The sequence below is a fragment of the Ixodes scapularis genome, unplaced genomic scaffold (assembly GCF_016920785.2).
Source record: "Ixodes scapularis isolate PalLabHiFi unplaced genomic scaffold, ASM1692078v2 PGA_scaffold11__112_contigs__length_91849675, whole genome shotgun sequence".
In the NCBI taxonomy this organism is placed as follows: Eukaryota; Metazoa; Arthropoda; class Arachnida; order Ixodida; family Ixodidae; genus Ixodes; species Ixodes scapularis.
In genome coordinates, this window is record NW_024609837.1 from 85,157,989 (window position 1) to 85,185,527 (window position 27,539).

The following is a 27,539-nucleotide window of genomic DNA, read 5'->3' on the forward strand; positions in this document are numbered from 1 at the left end:
CCACGTAAGCTAACTTCGGACAGCATTGGGCGAGAATCGAGGAAGGAAAAAAACCTTGGAAGCCTTCGCTTGGTTAAAATCGGCGAAAGGCCTCGCTCGCCGCCGCAAGGCCGCTGCTGTCGCTCCTTGTGTGCTGCTACGCAAAATACTAAAACAAAAAAAAAAAAAGTCCCTCAAAGTCACGGGGGTAACGATGTCATACCCGTGCGCAGAGCAAAGAGAAATGAAAAGACGTACGCGCTCCAAAGGATTTCGCCACTAAAACGCAAACCCTCGCTTCGGTTTTTTTTTTTTTATTTGTTTTGCCAAGTCATAGAGTGCGTGCGTTGGCTACCCCGCAATGCGTCCGCGTTTGCGGGCAAAGCCAGCATTCCGGGCGCCCGACCTCCACGATTTATTTTTCGCTGTTTAAATTTACGTGTTTTTTTTTTTTTTTTTATCGATTTTTATATTAGTATTTTCTGTAATCCTGGCCAAGTATGCGCAGGGGAAAAAAAAAAGGGGGGGGGGGGGGGGGGTGGTTAGTAAGAGAATGGTTCACGTGTAAGAATACAGTCGTATAATAAAAACGAAACGTGTGCTAGCACTTGAAGAGTCGATGATAAGACGGCGTTCTTATCGCAGCACGTCCGACCTGATGGACATGTCAGTCAGTTCCGAGGCCGGCTGACAAAGGTTGCTTGCATACGGCCATAAAATATGAAACAAAAAAAGAAAGAACTCCTTTCGGCCTCGCCATGCAATGGCGTCAATTATTTTCCATTGGCCCGCGTTAGGATCGTATGTTGAGCCGCACCGTAGGTGTAAAACGCCGCATAAACTAAAAAAATGAAAACATAAAGTTTGCTAGCTAGGGTGTGTTCAAAACAGCTGTGGGAAGCCATGGGTACAGCGCAGTTTTCCCATGAAGTTATCACGTGCTCGCATGCCAAGCCGACTAAACGACCGCTTGAGTCCTACAGCACTCCTGTATTTTCTTTTTTCAAAAATTAATTTTTGTGAAGCAGTAAACCTCAGGGTCTCTCCAATGTAACGACCGGATGGCGACTCATGCATCCGTGTGCACTTCTACGACTCTGACATGGCCTTTTTTTCCCGACATTGCGTCGACGCCGATGTCTGACCTCTAATGAACTTCGAGAGGGGTCAGTACTCCCTGCTGATTATGTTTGCTTCAATGTCACAAAAGAAAATATGTTGTCAAATACTTTCTCACCTCAGCTATAAGACTGACGCGCGCTTTGCATTCTGGCAGGCACGCCAAAGACAAACTAAAGTGCCTCGCTCGGGTTTCGTCCAGATTGAACCAGGTGGGACGAGTGTTTATCGCTTCATTTCATTTATTGAGCTCCAAGACGTCCTCGGGGTAAAAAAACTGCTCCATCCTGGTTCATTCTTATCCCACGACGGACCGTAAATACCGTAAACAAAGCGTTTATCTCACGGTGTGCCTTTGGCAGGTGGAGGGGCCCATAGGCTGTAGGGGTTGCCCCAGAACCACATAAAGCTGCTCTGCGTCGGCCATTTTGTGCCAGGTTCTCGAGGCTAGCGTAGCTTTCACGGTTGTGCAGCACCGCACTGTTTCGAGAACACGTGGCTCCGCCTTGCGTCTCGTTCGCAGGTAGCTTCGGCGGCATTGAAGCACTGCAGAAGCTACAGTGACAGCGTAGACTTTGTGAGGTCAAATTCACACGCCATCTATGAAAAATAGTTGCTCGTAACATTGTAAGAATTTTTTCAAGCCCACGATGCGAGAATGGTGTGCAAAAAGTAAGAAATATGTGCAGATAAAAAAAATCTGAAATTTACTGGGGAGTCTTGATGGGTGGCACTAGTGTTGTCTCCCTTCAAAAATGTATGAACCAGCCTTTAATAGACATGCTGCTTGCAAACATTGCGTTTATTCAAAAAGCAGTTGGATTGTTGACTAGTCAACCGACGTAGATAGTTTAATCCACGATACGGATGTTCTAAACAGAGGCAAATTAGAATCCTGTTGAGCTTGCAGCAAGTTTGGTGTCGCTTCAAAAGGTTGTAGTCGAAAGAAACGATTGTGATGGGCATGGTGGCTATGGGTAGATATTTTCAGTAGCAGATTTTGGAAACCGCCATCACGGCTTTGCTCTTTAACTGCCAAGCGCTGCAAAACATTTTGCGTGCTCTTGCGTACTGATGAGCAGACCTGTCTCGACAGCTTTGTGATCCGTTTGCTAGACACTGTTGATTTCGCAGTGTCGCCTATTTTGCTCGTTTTTGGACGACGCATGGGACGAAGTGTGCGAGTTTGACGTCTACAAACATTTCATTAGCGTGAAGCGACAGTTCCTAATGTGACGTAAGCCAATGCAACAAAGGTTGCAGCAAAATTTTTCGGAAATCTTGGAAGTTGAGAACGACCAATTTCGTATCTACAATATTTGTGAATGTAGTCATATATCGAGGTTCAGGTAACTACATTTCTGGAGTTCAAGAAGTCTTCCTCTTCTAGCGACGAGTCCGACGCTGTTCGGCTCGAAATGTCTTATGACGAGGCTTGCGTAGTGTTGGCAAACAATTTGCTTCTACACAGGGTGCAGCCTGGAAAGTAGTGACACAAAACCGTCGACAGTAAATATTGAGTCCAAAATTCTCCAGTATTACAGATAGTTGGGCATCATTAGAACTGTCAGTAGTTCTATCATAATGCCCCGGGAGATAATCCGCCTCAAAGCGAAAACAGATTGGGTGGAAATAAGGAATGGGCTAACTTTTGGTGTGCGATCAAGAAAACAATATAAAAAAATGCCAGTTTTAGATTTTGTGACCTGTGAAACTTGTAATAGTAGGAAGGGGCGATGAACCAAAGACTGTCCTTCCTAGTCAGCAATATTCGCTCATCTCCCGTCGTGGCTAAGTAACACAATTTCTGCCGAGGTCATCATTTTGCTACCGCCCTGCAATTTCTAGAAGTAAGCTACCTTTCTGTGTTTTTTTAAAAAGGTAGCAAGGTAGCAAACGGCAAAATATTCTGGGTATAAACCTCTCAAGATTCGACACAAATTTTAGAGGCGCCCATCATACAACTCGGTGCCCATCGAAGTATCCAATTTGCACGCGTTTTCGGCGTGTACTGTGGTGATTACCCGCGGGCTCTTTTAGAGATTCACCCTGTAGCGACTAGTTCACCGCCACCATCATTTTTGAAAGAACTGGCATCACCTGTCGCAAAACTGGGTTTGAGTATTTCTAGGATGAAACAATCGGCGCCGTTGGGAAGAGGAAAGAAGTTTCTTTGAACTAACTGGTATACTGCGAACACAGAGTCGGCCCCGGCTCGATGTTCGCAGCAAAATTGCTTGCTTTTTGTGTCCCTCGATAATGTGGCTTATCTGGATCTCATGGAGCGACAGCATCTAGTTTGTTTGCTCGAGCGAGTGCACCCTCTCCCATATAATTGTACCAATTCCTCCTGAGCCGGCGATTTCTGAAAATAGTGGATTGCGTAACTGACATGGTTGTTGCGGAACCGTCGTGGCCAGTGGAGTCTCAACGTTGCCATTGAAGTGTCGAAATTGCCGTTTCGGACCAGAGATTGTTTTTGTGGAGCCAACATTGCCTTTGCGGAACCGACATTGCTGTTTAGAAGGCAGCATTGCCATTAAAGCTAGCGTTGCTCTATTGGAACTTACGCCCCCGTCCCGAAGCAGACGTTCCCATTGCGCCCCCCCCGCAGGGGCCGACGAGTCGCCGCCCCCGCCGACCACCGAGCCCCCCGTGGCTACGACGGTCGTGCGTGAGCGCGGTAAGTTCTCCATCTCGTGCAAGGTTCCCATGAGCCACGTGCCGCTGTGGCTCAAGGACGACGTAGCGGTGCTCCAGAGCGAGGGCTACCAGCTCCAGCAGGAGTACCCCACGCCCGCTGCCAACGGCACGGCCGCCCACGTCGTCATGCGCCTCTCGGTGGAGCGGGCCCAGCTCTCGCACGCGGGCAACTACAAGTGCAGCAGCTTCAGTTCTCGCTCCCACCGTATCCTCGTGGTCGCTGGTAAGGCACACCCGCACCGGCGGGGGGTGCCGTGGTTGCCTTTCCGCCGTTTCCGCGACGCTTTCGTTTGGGGATAAACTCGTTGCTTCTTTCTGGCAGCCTGCCGTGCGTTGCACCGTTTTTTAAAGTTCCCGAAGGCCTTAGGGGCACTGCATCTGCTCGTATGACTCTGGGATGTACGAGTGAGGGACGCAACTTTGACTAGTATAGCGTGGGGCAGCCTACGACTTTTTCACGCTGGAGTTCCGCTGTTAGCTGTAACCAGACTTCTTTAAACGAGACCTGACAGCGGTCAAAGCTGGTGGGAGGAACTTGAAAAGGAACTTTCTGGAAACTGCAGAGTGGCAGACGAAGCTAAGAAACAGCCTTCATGTCTCTTAACAAAAGCTTGATGAACTCTCTTGGGAAGACTTGGCCAAGTCTCTTAGCAAATATTGAACTGAGTCTTTTAGCAAGGACTTGTCTAAGCTTCTGCAAAGACTTCGTTAAGTCTCTTAAGAAGACTTAACTTAGTCCCTTAGCAAAGTCTTGGCACAGTGTCTCAGTGAAAACTTAGCTAGAGAGACTTAGCTAGGGCTCTCTGCCACTCTACTCTAAAACCTTAAGGATATCTCTAGTGCAGTTTGTGACCAGTAGGGTTCCATTTAACTTTTGGAAACAGGCTGTTGACAATCTGGTTTTGAGGATGTACAGGTACTCAAAGCCAGTCCAGAACTGCAGCCAGATCGACCTATGTAGTCAACCACTTTTTGACTCTGCAGCCTTGTCCTCCACAGGTGCAAATATGTCACTATGAAGATTATCCATAAGCAGCTGAAAAACGTTTTCTAACAAAAACCTTACAAGTTGTTAAGTTTGAGAAGCCGTTCATGGCTAACGATACATTCCAGTGAAGTGTCCTGAAATGTGGCATTGCCGCTAGGATTTCATGCAGTTCAGCTTAATTTTTATATAATCATTCCAATTAACTGTTCTGCAGTTTTGCGGTTGACCCGGCACATTCGTTAGAACTGCAATATCCCAACGCATTTCAAAGCACAGCTGTTTGCCAGAAGGCGCATGTTTTCGAAGTTGCAGCATATGGCACGAGTTTTCCCAACCGGAAGTGTTGAACAAATAATGGCCGAGTAGCCCAGACGGCTGGCACAGGTCCCCGCCAGACTCCCCGTAGCATGCAGCCTGCATTTGCGTCGCCATAATTTCGTAACGCAACCAGATGCAGAAAAGGCCAGATCGGGGACGCGTGCACATGACTCGGGACGAGCATTTTGTGTCGAAAGCACTCATGTATACAGTCTTTGTCGAAGCTGTCGAATCGTTTAAAACTGGCAGAAGTAACTGAGCTGACCCCAAAACGTTGTGAAGTTCCTCTGATAAGTTTGATTATTAGTCTCCTAACCATTAGACGAATCCAGCAATATGTTTGCATTTGAAGCTGTTCACTTCTTTTGAGATGCCGAGGATGGAGTCGTAACGTCGCACAGCACGATAATGCTTTCACTCCTAAGCCGGGCCTTCGACTTTCTCTGGGTTCAGCTTCCCTACGAGACAGAATTGCAGCAAACACGGACATGAAACCTAGCTGCCACCAGTAGCGAACAAGTTCCCAAAATAATAACTATGCACCTGAATGAAGCTATGGCACTCTTTCACTAGATGGAGCCCAGTTCCAGCTAGTGTAACAGTGCCGTGCTGTCCAAGGTGCTTAGAGTCTTCAACAAACGCTTAATGATGAGCGTAGCTAATTCCAACTGGTAGTTTTCGAGATTTCGGTATGCCGCTAGAAAGCTCCAAAGCCAGGGCCCGAAACCAAATTTCCTTACTTAGTTTTATTGTCACTTCCCCTCGGTCCGAGAGTGTGAATAAAACCGACACCGTGCCAGCTTATAACACTTTGAATTAGTCGGTGGGTAGTGACATACCCGGCGCCATAAACAAGATGTCCTGCACGTTATCAGTCGGTGCAAGTCCACCTGGAAAATGAAGCCTGCGCATTACGTCGTAGTTCGCAGATCCTCGACCCGCCGCAAGCGGCACGCACGCCGATGCTCCACGAAAGCATGCGGCAAACTGGCAGACGCGTGCATCTTGTCGCAACAGTCTGCTAGCGTTGCGCTCCTTGCAAGATGCCACGAGCTAGGCCGCGCTGCGTGGCTCCACTAGTGCCGGCGTTTGGGGGAAGAGAAAGGCGCGCGCCTTGTCTAGTAAATGGTGTTGGTATGTACAAGCTGGCAGAAGAGGGGTCAATTGAAAGTCCCAAGTCTGTGCACCCGATTTCCCCGGCCAAAAAGCCAACTCTGCCTGCATATCCTCCGCTCGGAGCGTAAGGCGCCGGCGGCCCCTGCCAGCCGTCTTGGGCGCCGTGTGGCGAAAGTGGTCCGCGGGAACCCCGCCGGGGTCGGCATCGGGTTAACCACCGCACCCCTCTGCCCATTTCCTCGGAGTGCATGCCGGGTTATCCCTCTTTTTACCCGTTAACCGGCGTTTCTCCCTTTCTCTTTCTCATTCTCTGAGGGCCGCGAAAGAGGCAACCATCCCGTCCTCTTCTGCGGCTCCCCTCTCACGCACGTCTCCTCTTCTATGAGCCTCCCATATCTCTCTCTCTTTCTCTCTTTTTCTTCCTCTCCTCTGCCCCCCTTCCAAATTGCCGCGGCCCGCAGAACAACGTGGCTGCCGCGGCGGTCTCGTTCCCCTTTTCTTCCTCTGACCGACTGTGCGCCTCGAATTGCCCCCTCTCTCGAACGAACAACATTGGCAGAACACACTCGGTGAACAGAGATGGAAGCAATGCCCACGTCTCATGAGCATGCGCTTGTTGCTGCGGTGGCACGTTTCGCTTGGCCAAGCATTGACGTAGCGGCCAACCCCGCATTTGTCCCCAAAATCGACTTGTTTTTTTTTGTTGTTTTTTGTTTTTTTGCTAGCTCGCACATTGCCCCCTCCTCTCTTCCCCGCATGGCAGTGAAACCCTCCCTCTTCGGTTATGCATGGCCGTCTGCCATACCCGCTTTGGTATGCCTCCAGCCCGACATCCTTTTGTTCCTTGTTTCGTTTTCTGTTGACACCCGAGGAAATGTGCATGAGGGGTGTGCGTTACCGGCGTATCACGAGGGGGCGGCGGTGCGTTTTTTTACTTCCCTCGGTTGCCTCTTTGTACTCCCTCGCTGGCGCAATTATCACCCCGTCCAAGGTAGGGGAGCGTTGCCTCCGCCGACATTGAGTGTGCCCCTCCCCCGTTTTGCCTTTCAGTGTGCACCTGACAGAGTAAAAAAGAAAACGAGATGAGCGCCACTTAGAGTTTGGCCTGCACCAAAACGTTTCTGCACCGACAGCCACCAAGCCTGCCCTTAGTTTGCGTCCTTCCTCCTTGGTTGGACCGCCGCCGGCTTTCGGCATGCCCCGAGCCTCCCCGAGTCGCATTTTGCCTTTGGAGAAGTCTGCATTCGTTGTTTGGTTCATCTTTTGTTTGGTTAGCCCACCCGTATAGCAGGCACGTCCACTTGTAGGCAGCGGTACGGGGCTCCAAAACATCCGCCGATAAGCGCAAATGCCCCAACGAAATGTTGCACGTTGGCCGGGCAACCTTTCGGTTGGCTCCGGTTGGGTGAGAAGTGCGTGGGACGGAAACCAGATACGCGAAAATGTCGCGAGAGTATGATCTCTGTGTGTTGCTCCTCGGAATGCTCTAGGCAGTGGGGTGCATCAACAGGTGGCGTGTCTGTGTTGTTGTTGCCTTTTAAATGAAAAATAAGATGCTGTATTCCATTTCACTATAACTTGGCGAGAGGCAAAGTCTACGGCCCCAGCAAGCCAATCAGCACGTCGGCGCAAGGTACGCGACGCCATTTTGGCAAAGTGCTCTACTCCCACAGAGGGTTGTCGCATGCCTTGCACCGTCCAAATTGGCAGCTCCCATTTGGCTAGGGTGTTGCTTCGGCACGACTATCTTGTTCTGTGCGAACGAGTGCCAGAATAGCCAGAGTCCCTTCTCCTACTGCGTCCATCGGAACTTTGGAACAGCGAGACAGCTGGCACTTTAGTCTGAACTAGACTCTAGTAGACAGAATGTTAAAATGGATGTGCTGCTGACCAGTCGGCAACAGTGTTGTCAGTACAGATTTGCAGACAAAAAGGGACAGACTGGCACTGTGCTACCAGACACCAGTACGTACCAGCATGGCAAGACGCTACCACGTGTCGGACATATATGAGTACACACGTCTGCAAAAAGAATGGCTTGGGACCCAGACTAGACTCCGTTCACCCCATAGTTGAGAGTGCGGTGGGAGCCATACACTTGGTGGACAAATCAGCCGCCTCGCTTCCATCACCTGACCCCGCTCGCTGCACATGGGTGCGGGTGTGAGCCTGATAAGTATGACTGCACCAGTGAGCATGCAGTATCCACCGCGCTGTCGGCTTAGGAGTAAATGAAATGTAGTGTAGGCAGAATGAAGCAATTGTGGCAAAGTACACCGATGACCCTTTATATTAAGCATTGAAAAGGCTTCTTGTCATTAATCGGCTGAAGGCCACACGGTGTTGCGCAAATGCCGGCTGGCATTCAGCCAGCTGGCCTCTTGCTGACCTCTGGAAGTTGACCCTTCTCAAAGCAAATCGGGGAAGGATGAACCTGTTTTTCGCAGAAGATGCGGCAGGTTGCGGCGACGTGGTAGCCCGTAGGCAATGTCATGCTGGAGCGGTGGCCATCCCCATTGTCCTTTCAAAGTCCTTCTCAAATGTAAAAAAAAACCTTTTCGGGGTCGAAACGGGCCTCTCTCAAAGTAGATGAAAGGTTGAGTAAAGGCCGCACGTCACGCGTGGATGCACCAACTTCTGGCGACACGATAGCAACCAAGCCCAGTTGACACATGCGTTTTGGTGCCGAGATAACAGTCAGAGCTACATCAATGCTGAGCCAACACAAAGCTGAGGTCGCGTTGTGCGTAAGCAGGGAAAAGCAGGGTCACATGCGGAAGTGTTGCTGTTGCAGCACCAACGTCGTGCAAAGTCTGGGCTGTGTCTACAGGACGGTTCCTCGAAATCCGTTTTCTCTTCTAGTAAGCCGTGTTCCGCCACATTGATGAACAGCGTCTGCCACTTTCGCCACTTCTTTACTCGCAGCCGCTTAGTTATTGGCGTCATGTTTGGTGTTGCTGAAGCGCCGAAGCATGGTGAATGGCTCCATTGACAAGAAAGCTCGGTAGATACGATCGAGGACGTATTTGGGCCGCATAAGTTTATTCGGATTTGTTTCTTTTCGGAGTCACCCTCTCAAGCTGGCGATCGATTTGCCGATCGCCGGTTCGTCTGAATAAAGACTGGTATGTATAAAAATCGGGCCCCAGGTGATGCTCTTTTATGCCGCAGACTGCTCCAGCAGACGCAGTCGATCAAGAAACTCGACTAAGCTGAAAAACACTTCCTTCACGCATAGAAAGACGTATGGCAAAAGTTCATCAATGCGGCTTCCGGCGAGATTTTGAGCCAGAATTGGTGTGTCGCGTGAAAGCGACCTATAGCGCCGAGTAAGCTCTGCACTGCATGTGCAAACGGGCCTTCAGTTTACGTCCTGCTGGCACAACCAATCGGCCTATAGAGAGAAAAAGGAAAAAAAGCCGCATGTCGACCTTTTTTGGGGTAGGGTAACTTCCTTTTTGAAGCAGATGGACAAAGGGTTTGCCGTCTCTAGCGACTCACTGGGTCTGACGGAGACATCTTCTGCAGTGAATGCAGTCCAGACCAACGAGGAGATTCCGGGCAAGGGTATCCTCTTGGACCCCCGATCCAAGTCGCTGGTGCTCCAGTGCAACTCCACCGAAAACCCTGGCCTGGACATTATCTGGTGAGACCGCCTGTCCACTACACAAACTAAACACATTTTTGAAATACCCAGACCTTACTCTTTTTGGCAGCCCATTTATTATCTCTAAATTCAAAATAGCTATTAAGTAATGATGTAATGATTACATGTAAATATTCTACGGGATTCTAAGGGACTTGCCTTAAATTATTGTCATATTGAATGTCTTATCTCACGCTTGCAGTAGTGCGATCAAGACTGGTGGCAACTGTTAACATCCGTTTTGTCTGCTGACGGCTAGTTTAGAGAGAGGACCTGAGATCAAGTCTCGGACCGGGCAAACTTTTTTAGCGGCCACTAGTTGCCTAGAGGGCGCTAGTTTCACTTCCTTTCGGGTGGATGTCAGTTTAGGTTTGCGTAACTCTTTTCGACATTGGGGTCTTCTTTAAAATCAGTACATCTAATCATTTAGGGCTTTTTTTTTTTATGTAACTTGTGATCCAATATTAATTAAATTACTGGGCCTCTTTCAAACACTGGGCCTTTTTCAAACAATAATGTACTTGGTTTCGATGTAGATTAATTAGTTTTGTTTATATTTGATGTTTCATTTGCAAAGATTATGGACAGGATGAAGACAAATTCAGATATCAAAATCGAAAATACATTCCGTAAAATCCCATAAGGGCACCCTCTCCCGAGAGATCGCCCATCCCGTTTTTCTGGCTGAATATTCGTAACATAAAATATTCGGAAACTTCGCCTGCTTTTCCCATACAGCCCATCCCCCAAATGCGCGGTTAAGTATAAGCCGCATGCAAGCGATTTGGCAAGCGACTGTGACCCACTTCACTTTTGCTTGGTCAGTTGTGCGACAAGGCAAACTGCATGAAAGCGACAGGAGCAAGCGACCAAAACAATGAGCGACGTCTTCTAAAAAACCAAAAACTGGGCAACACGACGGGCAGCAGTGAGAAATCTCCGTCGCTGTCACGTCGGCTCGTCTCGTCGGCTTGTCTCGTCGCTCGCTAAATCACTTGCATCTGGTTCGGCCTTTAATGTGATTCCCGTCTGACGTCATGCGATTTCTGTCGGACATCGCATCAACTACGCGATTTGCTGTACCGGTACATCTGGCAAGCGAGTTTGCTGCGGGTTTTCTCGTTTTTGTCTGCAATCTGCGCGTGCAATATCGGTTTCCGTGGCATGCAAGTTTGTCGGGAGTTTCCGTATTCTTTGCCTGCGATCTGCACGCACAATATCGGTTTCCGTGGCAGGCAAGTTTGTAGTTGGTTTTCACGTGTTTATCGCACGGGAAGCATGACTCTGCCGCATCTACAGTCTGCGGTATTCTTTCCTGCAACGCGAGAGTTTGTAGTGAATTCCCTCCTGTTTATCGCATACGCTAATTTGCCGTGTCCGCGATATCAGTTCCTATAGCACGCGGTTTGTAGGGAGTGCCCCTGTGTTCATCATTAATTTTTTTATAAAGTTTTCTCATTCTTAAAGATAGCCCACCTCAGGTTTTCGACTATCTATCCCATCATTTTGGGTGGGCGCCCTTCCGGGATTGTGCTGTACTTTTATAAACGGCAAGGTCTGCAGAATCCAACAAGGCATAAATTAAAGCCCTAGGATAATAAGTGTTTTTAATCACACCTAAATTTTTCAGTTCCAAAATTATTTTTTTTGCAGGAAGTATAGGAGACCTAAAAATAACCTGATGCCAAATTTAACATGTTTATTGGATACCTTGCTTATATGCCTACCAGAGAAAGAAAAAATAAATTGTGACGATAAGATGTTTGCGAGTGTAGATATGGCCTCCATAAAATAGGAAACTGTGTAAAAAGTTCATTTTGAAATAATGGAAAAAAAAATATGCACAGACCCATTTTACTATGATTTCATGTCAGTCATTCAAGATAAGAGACTTATTTTATGAAAATGCTCCAGGACAACATGAGTGTCTGTCAAATCTTCAAAAACACAATTTGAAAAAATGGGTCTCATTAATTAATTTTTTTACTTCGAAGAGCAGCGTTTCCCCTTAACGAGTCGTCCCGTCTGTCTTCAAGGTTCAAAGACGGCAAGAAGCTGTCAGCCGACGAACCCAGGTACAGCCAGAACAGCGACACCAACACGCTCGTCATCAACGACCCGACTTATGCGGACACCGGAAATTACACCTGTGCCGTGGTGGACGGAGGCGACAATGCCACCATCGTGGTCCAGAGTAAGTTTGTCCGGTGCCGGAACTGCGAAGGTACAGCCACAGTGCCTCGAACGTGTCTCAAACTGGTGCGTTTGGCATCCTTGCCGCCCATGCAAAGAAAGTGGTCTCGCTTCATTCAAATACTGGGCACCAAAACGGTGGCGTCCACGAAATAATCGGGCGCTGAAGTGCCAATGCTCTAAGCCCGTTCTGAACAAGTTCAAGAGATTTTCCAGACTGAGTTCGCCGATCAGCTCATTCTCAGACAAACAGTAAGCTGAAGAATGCATTTCTTGCAGAGATTATGAAAACTTTGCCAAGTTTTCCCCCCAAATTAAAGTTTTTGTATCTATGCTATCTCGCAGCCGCAGTGTTCGCTATTGCACGATCATATATCTACAAACATACTTTTTGAAGGTAAAGACCATAAAATCTAATGTAGGTCTTCGAATGATAAACTAAAAAAACATGCTCAAACTGTTGTTTTCTTTTTTTTAAGTATTTGCTGGTTGAAGTTGAGTTTTGCTTGCCTCTGCTAACAGAGCCGCGGATCGTTCCGCCAAAGAAGACGCACGGTATTAATCATGTGTCTTAGAATAAATTGCAAGCCTTTCTTAGGACGCCTTTGGCAGTTTCATCGCCGAGGAAAACACAAAATTGTACTTTGTGGTTCCACAGGCAGCTTTTGCATCGGCGGCGCTCAGCCATTCGGCACGGAAAGCAACGAGATTGTTCCTAGGCTTAACCACTTGCACGATATAACTGTCTAAATGTGCACTACAAATCACAGCATATTTGGTGACGATATATTCCGTGGACAAAACATCTCGTAGGGCTGGTTAATGCCTATACTGTAAACGACTTAATTTTCACGGGCTCAAATTTTCGCGAATCGGGCCAAAGCTGAAAATTTTAAATTATTCGTGGGTCCTAATTTTCGCAAATTAAGTGCAGCTTCCGTAGCATTCACATATGCTCCGAATTGTTCGCGGGCCCTATTTTTCGCGAATTGCAGGCGATTCGCGAAATTCACAAAAATTAGGTCCCCACGAAAATTTAGTCGTTTACAGTTTTCGAACTTTGTTAGCCGTGTGTACCACGCAGCCGCGCTCGCTTCCGTAATTTCTGCGAGGATGTCGTGACGCACATGCCTGCAGCCATGGTGACTTGGCTTAGCATGGCTTGTATTGGCCGCTTAACTGGCTCCAGACCTTGGTGGTTCAATCGCACGTTACACTCATTCCTTCTTTTTCCTGACCGACGTTCATGGCAAATAAAGCAATAAAGTGTGCACGGGTGCGATTTATGCTTGGTCAGCATAATCGCGAGACATTTTAATGCTCCCGGTCTTGCCAAACTTCTTAAGCACATAAAAAAAAAAAAAAAAAAATTTGAATTAACGAGTCCCAGAGGTTAAACTTGGGACTACCGCAAGTTTTTTCCGATAGATTTGTACATGTAATTTCCGGGACCACATGCTTCAAGCTAACCTAAAATTTAAATAAAGCGACCAAATTACGGGGAGTACACTGTATAGCTGTGGTGATAGAATCTGAAAGTACGAGAACATGACGTTACCTGGATCACACGGTACAAAAGAGAAACGCAATTTCTCTGAGCCGACGTCCATCTAAGACTTGTGTTCATCGAACCGGAAAATGACACTGTGGGTGCCTGTAGCCTTTATTTTAGTGAAAACTTTGTCAGCAAAAAAAGACAATGTTTCTTTCTTTCTTGCTGATAAGTTTGAGTTAATGAAATGTGGATGAGTGAGTGCATGAGTTTGAGTAAGTGCAAGCTGAGCTTGAGTTAGTGAGTGAGTGAGTTGGTAAAAGGTGAAAAAGTAAAGGCGGGTTCACAGACTTGCGACTGTTTATGACCGAGCGCCTTAAAACTTCATGGAACCTCTTGCGACGAGAGACCATTCTTTCTTTCTTGACTCGCAAAATCTTTTGACAATGTTGCAAGCTATTTCGCATAGATAGTACATACATTTGATCTCGCATACGCTGCAAGACCTTGCTCTAGTGAAATGCAGTTCCGGGGTTGCAAGTTCCAGGTCGCAAGAACTCGGTCGTAAGCAAACACGTAGACCAGCCTTTAGTGAGTGAGCCAACTATCAAAAGATTTTGTTCACGCAACATTGTTCCCGCCCTTCCCTTTTTTCGTGTTCCAGCCAACGTGACCATCGAAGTGTCCGAGATCTCGAAGAACCAAGTGGAAGGCGATCCCCTGACCCTCTCCTGCAAGGCCTTCGGGGTTCCTGTGCCAGAAGTCACCTGGTTCAAGAGTAAGCGCCCGTCTGAGGATGGACTGCCCGCCACAAGTAGCCGGGGTCCGAACCCCCGGCGACATTGATGTGTGGTGCCTGCGATGCGTTTAGGACCGGTCTGTTTACCGCACCTTAAAAAACAATCCCTCGATGTCCGCCTGTTGACGTCTTAGAAGTGTGGCGTTGCAGCGGCGGACCTAGCAGACGCCTGTTCTGACCACAGGTCGTTGTTCAGCCATGAGTCGCGACGACTGCGACACTCGCAGTCGCTCGTACTTGTTGCCGGGACTTCTGTGTCATCTGCCGGCATCGTGACGTCAGATGGCGTGACACATCGGCTTCTGCGACATTGTTCGTCGCTGCTTCGGTACCGCTTTTCATGCATGGGTGGGATAGGGCGCTAAAACACATCAGTCGAAGATTCCTTCTAGGCAACATAGTTCAGGTGGATCCCACAGTTGCGTTTTAGGATCGAGACACGCACCGTTCCGGTCGTGCTCATAACCTGGTGCAAAAATCGATCGATCGGTGCAAGAGCTTAATGCAGGATGTACTGGTGGGTCAACTCGCTTCAAGAAAAATAAAGGGGAACAATCGAGTCCTATGCAAAGCAAGTTCGTCCGCTTCTTTGCGCGGGGGTTACGGTGACGTCGGAACGCTGAGCTTTGTTTGGCTCCGATTGGAAGGATAGTGAGTAGACCTTGATGGCAGCTAGCCACGGCGCATGTCTCGATCCTCAAGGCAGCTAGCATTGAAATCTACCCACAGTCCTTCTAATCGGAGCCAAACAAAGCTCGGTGTTCTGACATCTCCGCAACCCCTGTGCAAGAAGCAGACGAACTTGCGCTCCGCATTGTTTGCGAGTCAGTGGATGTCTAATAACACTTATGTGCCTCTGCAGGCAATTCTTGTTCACTCGTGCTTAGCAGGCGGTTAAGATAATAGCTCCTGTGTTATATAGAGATTGTGTTCAATAGCACTTGGACCTGCGCAGTTCCCGGAACGTGTTTGCACTTCTTGCAGATTCTAATACTCCATTTAACCTGGCAATGGGCAGTACTGGACGCCACGGGCCGTCCGAGCCAATCCAGGGGTGTGCAAGTGTCGCATGACCTCGGAGATGGTTGTGGCGATAAGCGAGGCACGCAAGTCGTGCGATGCATTCGCAGCACCAGATTTATTGGGGAGATTCTTAGCGACTGCTGCAGTTCATTGTAAGGTGAGACGGAGTATAGTGTCGTCTAGAGCCACTTTGTAAGTGAAGAATGACACTTTACCCGTCAGGTAGATGGGTGGATGGATAATAGCAGCGTTACCCTTTGCAATGAGTGGTAGCTTGCACCACATAGTCTCTTGGTGCTTGAGGTCATGGTTGCCAGTTACACAAAGCTTTATTTCAAATCGCAGAAAAGGCTTTTCCCTTCTCCGGAAACGTCAAAACGGTTTGCGGCAAAAGAAGAACAATATCGTCAGAGTTTTCCCGACCCTTTATCTGAAGCTCAGGAAGTCGCATTTTCAAATTGTTGCTATCACCTGTGGTGGCCCGCTCTGGACTAGGCACCAAAATGGCGGTGCCCACAAGAAAGTTTCCAGAATTTAGTGAAGATCTTTGAGCATAGTTTATCTGGCGGCTTTGGTGCTACAGCCGCGCATATGTAAGCCGCAGGGCTCTGGTCTACAGATCCTCATCTGGCACATTTCAGTGCCGGCAAGGTGTGGCGCAAGCTGACGGGGGGCTTACTGCTTTTGACATGCAATCGAGATGTCGGTTGCACGTCAAAGGGATCCCCAGGCGGTTCTTTTGGCAAGGTGCCCTTCGTTGGTTTGGCGCATAAAAACCCTCGAATTGGATTCCAGCCGCACGTATCCATAGTACTGAAAACCCCTCTGGCTGTCGCAGATGACGAGCCTCTCAACATCTCCGACCCCCGCATCTCCCTGGAGCCCCTGGACAACGTCACCAACGCCAAGCTGGTGATCCAGAACCTTAACTTCGACGACCGCGCAGAGTACACCTGCTTCGCCACCAACGGCATCAGCAACGCCACCATGATGGTCCTGGTCCGGGTCAAGGGTAAGTCGCTTTCGTACTGCTGCATTCCGAAGCTCGTGCACGGACTGCCACTTTTAACATTGACAGTGCCAGGGTTTAAAGGGGCACTAAACCACTTTTTGATATCCTCGTTCTATGGTCATAGCTCATCTACGAACTCTCAAGGTTCGGTAGCACCATCTGTTGTTCCGTGCCGACAGTGAGTGTAGGGAACTTTGATCACTATTTTTTTTTTATGTGCAAATCGATCACCATGAATGTGATTTCGGGTTTTTTAAGATGCTTAGAGCTCGTAGATCAAGTCATGACTATAGAACGAGGATCTCAAAAAGCACTATAGTGCACCTTTAATAGAGCTGACGTCATGAAGTCAAGGCCACAATGCAGCCACGAGTTTCACAAACAAGAACAATGCATTCCAAAGTCTCGAATAGGGCACTAGGTTGTTGGTAGAAAAGCAATACCGCATTGGTAGAGTTTGTTTCAGATGCTTTACATGGGGGAATCAGCTCGTAATACAGTCAAACGCATATATAACAAAGTTTATGGGACCGGCAAAATTTTTTGGAGTTCAGGTAACTTCGTTGTAGTAGTTGAGCACAAAACATTAATCGTGCAAGATCGAATTTTTGCTATAGCACATTGACATATACTGCGCGACATTCAAGGTGTTTTAGGAGAAGGTATAGTGCCAGATATAGCATGAGCGACATCAGAAACAAGGTTTTGTACGTTGACAATTGACTTATCAAAAGGAGAAACGGTGACCGACTTCGTGAGCTCATCGCGGCTCTGAGCATGTGGGGCAGAAGCTCGCACTGCAGAATCCAAGCATTTCAGGCTCAATTACCTTTTTTTTTTTCTTTTTTTCTTAGTTAAAATATATTGGCACACATTTGTGTACTCGCCACTGAAGATGCCAGGCTAGCGGTCGTACTGCCAGTACCGCCACTGGCAAAGTTTTTGATTTGCAGCCGAAAAACCAGGTGCTCCTTGCTGCAGACCAATTTTTCACTGTCCGAACCACACGACAAACTCAACTGACTCGTCAAAATATCAAATCGCAACAATCGTGAAACTACCTACATCGACCCCCAATCGCGCATCGAAGGCGTTCACTGACTGTGCAAGTTTGGCCTTTCCTAAATCGGGCGGCGGCTAACGCTGCCACATGTCATTCGGAGGAGGCTTTCGAAGCGGCTGCGCTGCTGTCGATTGCATGCATAGTCGCTAGGTGGTGTAGGAGTGGGCGCAGCAGCATACAGCGGCACAGCAGAATCAGCCATGCACTTGGCACGCGACAGCTTAACAGCTGCAGCGCACGGCGCAATGAGGCGCACAGCCGACAACTGAGCTATTTCTTCGCATCTGTTCACACAAAAATGGGCGCGCATTTCTTTCTGTGCAGCTCTACGGATTTCGCTTAAATTTTGGCGTCTCGAGCAGAGTCGCGGATGATTTTCTCGACCGCATGTTATCGCTCCAAGGCTGAACAATTTGGGACTCTTGATTAAGGCAAGATTGGGAGTCTTGAATCCTGACAAAGATCGGCGCGTCAGTCGAACAAAAGCCAAGACAGCGTAAGAAAGTTGCAGCTGTCAACAAAAATCTTTTTTTTTGTTTGTAATTTTTGGAGGTTTTTTAAAATGTGCCATTTTACACGCAAAATAAGAGAATGAGGGTGCCTGTTTCCCAGTATTATTGTTGAAAAAAAAAAAACTGATCTTGGAGCGAGTAGCACGTACTCAACGGATTGAGCAAAACGAAAGTATGCAGCAGCGCACGGCGAAGGTGTGGTGATGCCTCTGTCGCGCTGCTTTCGTTGCTTCTGCGCCACGCATTCTTGGTTTTGGGTCTAAATAATTTGTTAGTGTGCAGCCTTGTGTCTAGATAGCACTACATTGCTGCTTACAGGCTTTCTACACACGTAGTGCCATCTACACACAAGGTTCCATACTGACAAATCATTTAAGCCCAAAACGGAGAATGCGGCGGCTGCGGCGGTTTCAGTTGCCGGCACTGCTGCAGTATTTCTCTTCTCTAGCACGTCACTTGAGAGACAATTTACGTGAAGACGATTACTTTCCACCTAAAAAATTCGTAATACCGGTAATTTTTGCTTCGTGGGTCTGCAAAATTGCTTTGTTAAACTTAAATACTGTAAACGACTTAAGGGGGGACGCGGGTTTTAAAACAGTAAAAAATCGCGAAAAAAACGTTTTTGAGAAAATTGTTTTTTTGAAGCCTTCATACTCTAAACTGCCTCTATGCAAAAGATCTATGCCGAAAACTATCTCAAAGCACGATAAAAACGACTTTATCATGAGCCGCGCTACTCCGGAGCGATGCACGAGCGTCGAAATGAGGCTGCACTTCGCGCAATCGCGATTCCGAAACTGCTCCACGAATCGCCGCCATTTTGATATCATTTGAAAGCTTGTTTCGCGCCCTTTCTTTTGCCTCCACTCAAGATGACGTCAGCGCGGCGCAGCCGATGCTGTCACCGTTTTCCCGCGGCACGATCTCGAGCCGCTCATTGGCTGAAGCGCGCGCTCCCGGGAATGCGTCGCGGCTATTGGCTACTCTCCCTCCGTTTCTTTTTCCCGGCGCTTTCCACTCGCACGCGCCGGTCTCCGTCGCGAGCTCTGTCGTCTGCTCTTGTGTCTCCGCATGGTTTCGTTTTTCTGCTATTGGAGCGTTTTTCAAGATCGTCAAGCTTTGTTTTTGTAGATGTCTTGCTCGTCTGAGTAAGTTTTTCTGTCGTTGTTGTTCACGCACTAGTGTACACGTTTTCTGCGAACTTTCTTTCCGCATTTCTGTCACGCTGCACGTGGCGAAACGTGGTTACTGCGAGGAGCTGTGCTTTGTTTGAGAGCCTCGCAAGCAGCATGCGCGGAGATCATCGCTTGAAGTTGCGGACCCGTCAAGCGTACGGCAAGAAGCGCAAACGTGCTTGGAACAAGGGAGTGAAGGAGCCGATCGACAGTGCGCTGCATTCGTCGGAGCTGCGTGGGGATGACTCCGTCGATGACCCCGTCGACACCAACCCCGTCACAGCCGATCTCGAAGCTACGCCAAGTACGTCGGGCTTCTATGGAAACCGGATTGACACCACGTACTACACTGCGGAAGAGGAGTCCGAAGCTTTGAAAGAAGCTGAAGAAAAAAAGCGCCATTTGGCGTCGCAGTCTGCGAGTCAGCGGAAGTTCGACCTGCTCAACGTCGATTCGGAGAGAACTGAAGTTGACGGTGGAACGGAGTTCATCATTGTGAGCATGCAAGTACTGAACGATTTTTTTTCGCGTACGAACTGCAAGGGGTGTGGTGCAAACACTGTGACCCTTGAGAAACGCGGGTCCGACTACGGCTTGGCGCACAGACTGGTACTAGTGTGCTCAACGTGTGAGGTGCGTGAGCAGCGCTTTTCATCGCCAAGGGTGGCCGGCGCCAACAAGATCACACCTTTCGAGGTGAGCATAAGGGCGATGCAGGCAATGCAAAGCATCGGGAAGGGGTCGGCTGCCCTCACCGACTTTTGGGCGTGCATGAATGTGTCTCACCGGGGCCTCCATCACAAAACTTTCAATGGCCATATGGACAAAATGTTGCAAGCTGCTGAGGCAGCTGCTGCAGCCAGTGAAAATGAAAGTGCTGCAGTAATCAGGAGTCTTTACAAAGACTTCCTGAACCCTCCAGGTAACATTGATGTTATCTTCGACGGGACCTGGAAAACTCGGGGCCATGACTCGCACATCGGTGTGGGATGCATAATTGAACTCTACACCGGCCTCGTGATTGACCACGAGGTGGTATCGAACTTTTGCTTGGGGTGCACGGTGGGGCCAAAGCCTGACAAGGAGAACTTTGAGGAGTGGCAAGAGAGGCACAAGTGCCAGAAGAACAGCGACTGTAAGGCAGGCCGGATGGAAGTTGAAGAAGCCCTAGCCATGTTTCGTCGGTCCCTCGCCAAGCACGAGCTGAGGTACACGACCATCCTGTCAGACGGTGACAGCCGTACCTTTCATGCCCTGACGGAGGAGGAAGTGTATGGCTATGTGACCGTGCAGAAGAAAGACTGCCTAAATCATGTACAAAAAAGGATGGGGACAGCTCTGCGGAAATTAAAAACAGCGCGGAAAGACGAGGACCAGACAAAGAAGTGACACGGACGTAGCGCTGACTTACAACTGAGTTTATTGAACGCAAACTCGCAATATTTATTTGCGGTGTCACGAACAAAAGAACATAAAAAATTCAGCCCATGTGATGTATCACCAATAAAAATAAAACAATGATAAAAAAAACATTGAAAAAAAAAACATTGAAAAAAATAATAATGAAATGCGCCATGACACAGCCGTACAGAGTATGTGCCAAAAATCGAGCAAGTCACGGAACTAGAAAATTCATCTCTTTGCCTGATAGGGCCACAGAAGGACTGCTTACACATGCTGCACCCAGCCTCGCTATCTCAACAGCCTCTAGAATTTCCCGAGTAAGCTGGTCCCTATGACGCTTAACAACCTCACACCGTTGGAAGTCGGGAAGGCAACCACAGTCGCGGCAATGAATGCCCAGGTGACCAGACACGGTTGTGGAGACGCTGTAAGCGTGCTCTCTCAACCTGTCGTTGAGACAGCGGCCCGTCTGGCCAACGTAGCGCCTGCCACACGTCAGAGGGAGAGAATAAACAACCCCCTCCGAACACGGGATGAAGCGATCTCGATGCCTCGTACTGCAAGCCGTGGCCGCCCTCGAAGAAGGGTTAACAGCTCTGCACAACCTGGACAGCTTGTCCGGGGCAGAGAATAAAACGTCGACGTCACACCTGCCAGCAATGCGTTTTAGGTTGTGGGACAGGCCGTGTACGTAGGGAATAACCACAAACTTTCTTCTTTCCCTTCCCTTTCTGTTGTTGGCCTCTTCTTCACTTCTCATAGGGCTGCTCTTGATATCTTTCAGCAAAGACTCGGCGACCGTTGTTAACACGTGAGAGGGAAACCCAGCATCTGCGAGGCGTTCAGTTTGCCTGTCAAAGCTATGTTTAATTTTATGATAACAAGACCTACGCAGCGCATGTGTATAGCAAGTCCTTGCAATCGCCCGCTTGACAGTTTTTGAGTGAGCGGACTCGAAAGGCAACAATGGCTTTCCAGCACGGGGTTCATAGCTCCAACAAAGATGACCTGGACATATAGTTAAATTCAAATCCAAAAACCGGATGCATCCTGCCTCAGGCACTTCATGAGTCAGAACAAGTGGCGAAAGGCAATGACTAAAAATGCCTAAAACGCCAGTCATTGACGAAAGAAAGGATACGGCATCGGCATGAAACAAAATCAGAAAATCATCTACGTACCGGAAGACCCTTGCAACTTTGGTTCCCCCAAGCCGTTCAAAGATGAGGCGGTCAAGGCTCGCTAACAACAAGTCGCTAAGTACGGGGGCAATGCAAGAACCGGTTCTTGCATTGCCCCCGTACTTAGCGACTTGTTGTTAGCGAGCCTTGACCGCCTCATCTTTGAACGGCTTGGGGGAACCAAAGTTGCAAGGGTCTTCCGGTACGTAGATGATTTTCTGATTTTGTTTCATGCCGATGCCGTATCCTTTCTTTCGTCAATGACTGGCGTTTTAGGCATTTTTAGTCATTGCCTTTCGCCACTTGTTCTGACTCATGAAGTGCCTGAGGCAGGATGCATCCGGTTTTTGGATTTGAATTTAACTATATGTCCAGGTCATCTTTGTTGGAGCTATGAACCCCGTGCTGGAAAGCCATTGTTGCCTTTCGAGTCCGCTCACTCAAAAACTGTCAAGCGGGCGATTGCAAGGACTTGCTATACACATGCGCTGCGTAGGTCTTGTTATCATAAAATTAAACATAGCTTTGACAGGCAAACTGAACGCCTCGCAGATGCTGGGTTTCCCTCTCACGTGTTAACAACGGTCGCCGAGTCTTTGCTGAAAGATATCAAGAGCAGCCCTATGAGAAGTGAAGAAGAGGCCAACAACAGAAAGGGAAGGGAAAGAAGAAAGTTTGTGGTTATTCCCTACGTACACGGCCTGTCCCACAACCTAAAACGCATTGCTGGCAGGTGTGACGTCGACGTTTTATTCTCTGCCCCGGACAAGCTGTCCAGGTTGTGCAGAGCTGTTAACCCTTCTTCGAGGGCGGCCACGGCTTGCAGTACGAGGCATCGAGATCGCTTCATCCCGTGTTCGGAGGGGGTTGTTTATTCTCTCCCTCTGACGTGTGGCAGGCGCTACGTTGGCCAGACGGGCCGCTGTCTCAACGACAGGTTGAGAGAGCACGCTTACAGCGTCTCCACAACCGTGTCTGGTCACCTGGGCATTCATTGCCGCGACTGTGGTTGCCTTCCCGACTTCCAACGGTGTGAGGTTGTTAAGCGTCATAGGGACCAGCTTACTCGGGAAATTCTAGAGGCTGTTGAGATAGCGAGGCTGGGTGCAGCATGTGTAAGCAGTCCTTCTGTGGCCCTATCAGGCAAAGAGATGAATTTTCTAGTTCCGTGACTTGCTCGATTTTTGGCACATACTCTGTACGGCTGTGTCATGGCGCATTTCATTATTATTTTTTTCAATGTTTTTTTTTTCAATGTTTTTTTTATCATTGTTTTATTTTTATTGGTGATACATCACATGGGCTGAATTTTTTATGTTCTTTTGTTCGTGACACCGCAAATAAATATTGCGAGTTTGCGTTCAATAAACTCAGTTGTAAGTCAGCGCTACGTCCGTGTCACTTCTTTGTCTGGTCCTCGTCTTTCCGCGCTGTTTTTAATTTCCGAAGTATGTACCAACTCGCCCAAGCCTCAACTTTAGCATCAGACAGCTCTGCGCACTCTTGTGGAGAAAAAGAAGGCCCAAGGGAATCCCCTTGGAGGAAGAGGCCGGCTAACACAAGACAAAATGAAAAAAATAACCAACTATTATGGCTATGCCCTCAGAGGTCACAAACACGACGTGCCAGGAATGAAGAGGGCGGTGCAGGCTACGCTTCTGCACATGACCTCAACAGATTCTGCACCTGACCACAGCCTGTGCCCACAGGGTGCAGAGTCCTGGTGTGGCTTCAACCGCGCCCTCTCCGAGGGCAAAAAGCCACCTGCGCACAGGAACAGCCTGCCGACTGATGTCCGTGTGGCTTTGGAGCCAATATTTGCCCGGCTGAGCGACGAATCCTTACTGCAGCGCTGCAGTGACGGAAAGACTCAGAATGCAAGCGAGTCTTTACATTCTGTGATTTGGAGCCTTTCACCGAAGACTCAGCATGCTTCCCTGTTCAGCGTGCGGAGGGCAGTGGCAGAGGCAGTTTCCCGGTACAATCAAGGCGTGATGAAGACGAACAAGATTGTCACAGAGAGTCTCGGCTTCGCTCCTGGACATTGCCTTACCCGCAGGAGTCACGAGAAGGACCAACATCGGCTTCACAGGGCCAACAAGGTCCACTCAGAGAGTGAGAAGACTGTGAGGAGACTGGCCAAGAGGCACACAAGGGACAAAGACCAGGACTACAGCCCTGGACTGCTTTGAGATCTCATAAGGTGTTCGTGAACTTCGGGTGCCTGTATCTCTGTTCGTGTTTTCTTGAATATAACCACCACCTTACGGGCTTTTTCTCAGGTTTGCCTTGGGCGGTCAAAACAATTTTGGTATCATTTGATTCAGGATGGATAGAACTGTGCGGTGATGCTATTTTCCATTTATTATATGTTATGTAATGAACACAATTAATTATTTCTTGAAATTAATAGCAGGCCGATTTTGCAGCTTCTGAACATACATGTTTTTATACATATGTCACCACTAATGTTGGTCTAAAATAGCATCACCGCACAAAGCACACCTTGGTGAACACATTTCTATAAAAATTTCTGAAACTTTATGAAAACTTTTGCACTAATTACCCGTAACAAAGGGCCCAATTACATTTGACAAATTTGTTATAATTCAAGTTCCACTAGAGCTATCCAAAATCTAATTACATATTTGAAATCAGCAAGAAAAACCATGCTTACATGGCGAATATGATGAAGATCCTAGCATAAATAAAAAAAATGGCTCAAGAACCCACATGTCCCCTTAAGTTTCGCGGGCTCAAATTTTCGCGAATTTGGCCAAAGCAGAAAATTTGAAATGATTCGCGGGTTCACATACTGCCCGAATTGTTCGCGGGACGTATTTTTCGCGAATTGTAGGCGATTCGCAAAAATTGAGTCGTTTACAGTATATGTTAAACAAGAATTTGTTGTAGTAGTCTGAGAAACAAATTGAACACATGGGAGATTGGTCGTAGTGAGGCGTTTGACTGTCTTGCCAGCTTACCAGTGGCACCTTTTTACTGGCATCCACCATCTACATAAGTAGGTGGAATGGTTAGTTGCCTAACAAGTACTGGTCGTCGAGTTGATAAAGCGCAGAGTGTGACGGCAGTGAACTGTGTGATGCTTTAAGAAAGCTGGCTGAAACAGCTCGTGTTGGTGTTGCGTCTGCGCAGACAAGCTTGCTGCCCTGTGGCCCTTCCTCGGGATCTGCGTCGAAGTGGCGGTGCTCTGCGCCATCATCTTCATCTACGAGAAGAAGCGCGTCAAGCCCGACTTCGAGGAGTCGGACACGGACCAGAACCCAGAGAAGTAAAGCACGTTTCTCTTGGCGTTTAAGGGGTATCACACGAGAGAGAAATCCCGGGGATTTCTCCACTACCTTGTGACACCATGTTGTGGCACCATTTTTTGGCCCATATTCTGACACCACTTTGTGACACTAGTCATACCACATTGTGGCAGCACTTCGTGACACTAGTCTGCAATACCATATCTGGTGCCACTTTGTTGGTCCACATTTTGACACAACTGTGATACTAGTCATATCCTATTCTGGCACCACTTTGTAACATTAATCATACCAAATTGTGACACCAGCCAATGATATCACATTGTGATGCTAGTCTGGGGTGGGCATCACTTTGTAAGACCAGAATGTGATGCTACTTTGTGACACTAGTTATACTACATGTGACACCACTTTGTTATGCTACTAGTCTGTGATACCACATTGTGGCACTAGTCTATGGTACCACTAGTGTAATACAATATTGTGGTACTAGTCCGTGATACCACATTGTGACACTACTTGGGATGTAGTCTATGGCATTAAATTGTTGCACCGCTTTGTGACATTAGTTTGTGATCACACAATGTGACACTACTTTGTGAAACAGCATTGGATTCAACGTCACCTTGTGAACTGCACTGCACCACATGGTGATATGTACTACTTGAATGCTGCAAGCACTATTAGGTACTTTGAGTATTGGCTGTTCATTGGTTTTGTGCGCTTTTTATCCTGCATTCCTATATTTCAAGATCCCCCACTTATTGCCTAATTCGCAAACCTCGCTCCAACTGAGGCGCCCTTCACTTCCTCAAGGAAGGCGCGAGGGCCGGCGCTGGGGGGCCAATGGCGAGGACGGATAAGCAGCCCAGGCCGCCTATCCGTCGTCGCGATTGGCCAGCGCTGGCCCTTACGCCTTCCTTGAGGAAGTGGAGGGGAGCCTCAATTGGAGTGAGGTTTATGAATTCGGCAGTTACGCAATGTTCTTCCTGTGCCTGTAGGCTACTACAACAAATAAATAAATGCATCATTTTGTGACACTACTTCGAGAAGCCGCTTGCAGCATTGTGGTAGACACTTTGTGATGCACCACATGGCGATACTACTTTTGGTGCACGACCTTGCAGCACAACTTTACGAGACTGCATAGGGACACCACAAGGGCAACAACTAGCTTTGTCTAGTCTGTTCGGCACAGTGCTAGCTGGACATGCATCAACTTTGTTTCTGGATATCCACACATTTTTTTTTTACCTTTTTACACAAATCCAGAGTGCTACTCGGTCAAAAAAAAAAAGCTGTATAAATACACACGCAGTGCAAGTAATCTTTGAACGAAGGTGTTCTGATGTGGTGCATTTAATATACTAAAATTTCGTAAATGTAGCTGTCTGCAAAAGAAAAAAAAATAATGCGTGCACAGAAAAATTTGTTTTCTACTTGGGGGAGCAAAACAATCAAACCTTCAGGTTTGTTTCTACTCCCATATGGTACCAAATGGTACATAAACTTCTTGGAGATGAACACTTAAAAGCAGATCCGACTCGAGGTATAGGGAATGTATATGCCCGCCTCGCCTTCAAAGAACTGCTTCAGATTTCTCGGTGGTATTTTGTGATGTTCTCACTTTCTCCACCTTTCAGCAAAAACTTGTCAGACCAGAAGGAAGGCCAGGACATCAGGCAGCGGAAGTGATCCCGAGGACTCAAGACGACGACGGCGCCGACGACAACAATCGATTGCCGGCCGGCTTTTCCTCTTGTCTGTCAACGGCGACGCCACTGCATCCCCTTCCACCTCTCCCCCTCCTACGCCCTTTCACCTTTCCCCCCTCCTACGCCATTTCTGTTTCTGCGGCGGAACGAGTTTTACGGATGAGCGGGACCAAGTCCCGCAAAAGCGTGCACTACCGTTCTGCCCCCCCCACCTCCCCCGCCACACTTTTAGGGCTAGTCCACACACTTTCGACTGCCTACGACCGGAGAGGCTCGAGACCGGTTTTTAACCTGTCCGGTTGCGCTTAGTTGCAAGCTGTGCAGGTCGGGGGCAGTCGCATGAGGCGGTGTCTGGCTGAAGGCTTGTGAGCTGACCTTTAGCCGGACATCACTTTGTCGCTCCCTCCGGCGACGAACATCAAAATATAGATCGAACTTGGGGAATTTCTGGGTTTTCTTCATTCTTTGTTTTCGCCCCGGAGGTTTTTAGGCCTGCCAGATACTTAATATTTCTTTCTTTTTTTCTTTGTTATTGTTGACTTTAAGTTGGCATGGTCCGCATTGTTAATAAGTGTATCCAAGAATTGTTTCGGTGTGTGGATGTGGCGCGGTTCCTTTTGAACTTGCGTGCCTGCAAAAAAAAGGGCTGCCCTTAGGTACTAGACACGTAGGCGAGCATTTCTCCACTGTACATACAGTCGCCGAGACAGGCTTCTTTTTTTTCCCCCCTTTGTTTGTTTAGTGTATTATAGCTCTATGGAAGAAGTGCAATTATCTTTGTTATCTGTATAAGAGCACATTTGGATAATAAAACCGTTCAACCAAA

The 27,539-nt window shown here is 48.2% G+C and overlaps 1 protein-coding gene across 2 annotated transcripts in view; it reads left to right on the plus strand.

Annotated features, from left to right (window-relative positions):
- Positions 1–27,539, plus strand: part of LOC8041721 (neuroplastin) — a 67,396-nt gene extending 39,857 nt beyond the window's left edge. For both annotated transcript variants that reach the window (XM_042289070.1, XM_042289069.1), the window contains 6 exons: positions 9,752–9,869; positions 11,906–12,063; positions 14,219–14,332; positions 16,215–16,388; positions 24,883–25,018; positions 26,642–27,539. In XM_042289070.1, the coding sequence (XP_042145004.1) occupies positions 9,752–9,869; positions 11,906–12,063; positions 14,219–14,332; positions 16,215–16,388; positions 24,883–25,018; positions 26,642–26,693 (752 nt within the window). In that variant the 3' untranslated portion in view covers positions 26,694–27,539. The remainder of the gene's footprint in view (positions 1–9,751; positions 9,870–11,905; positions 12,064–14,218; positions 14,333–16,214; positions 16,389–24,882; positions 25,019–26,641) is intronic.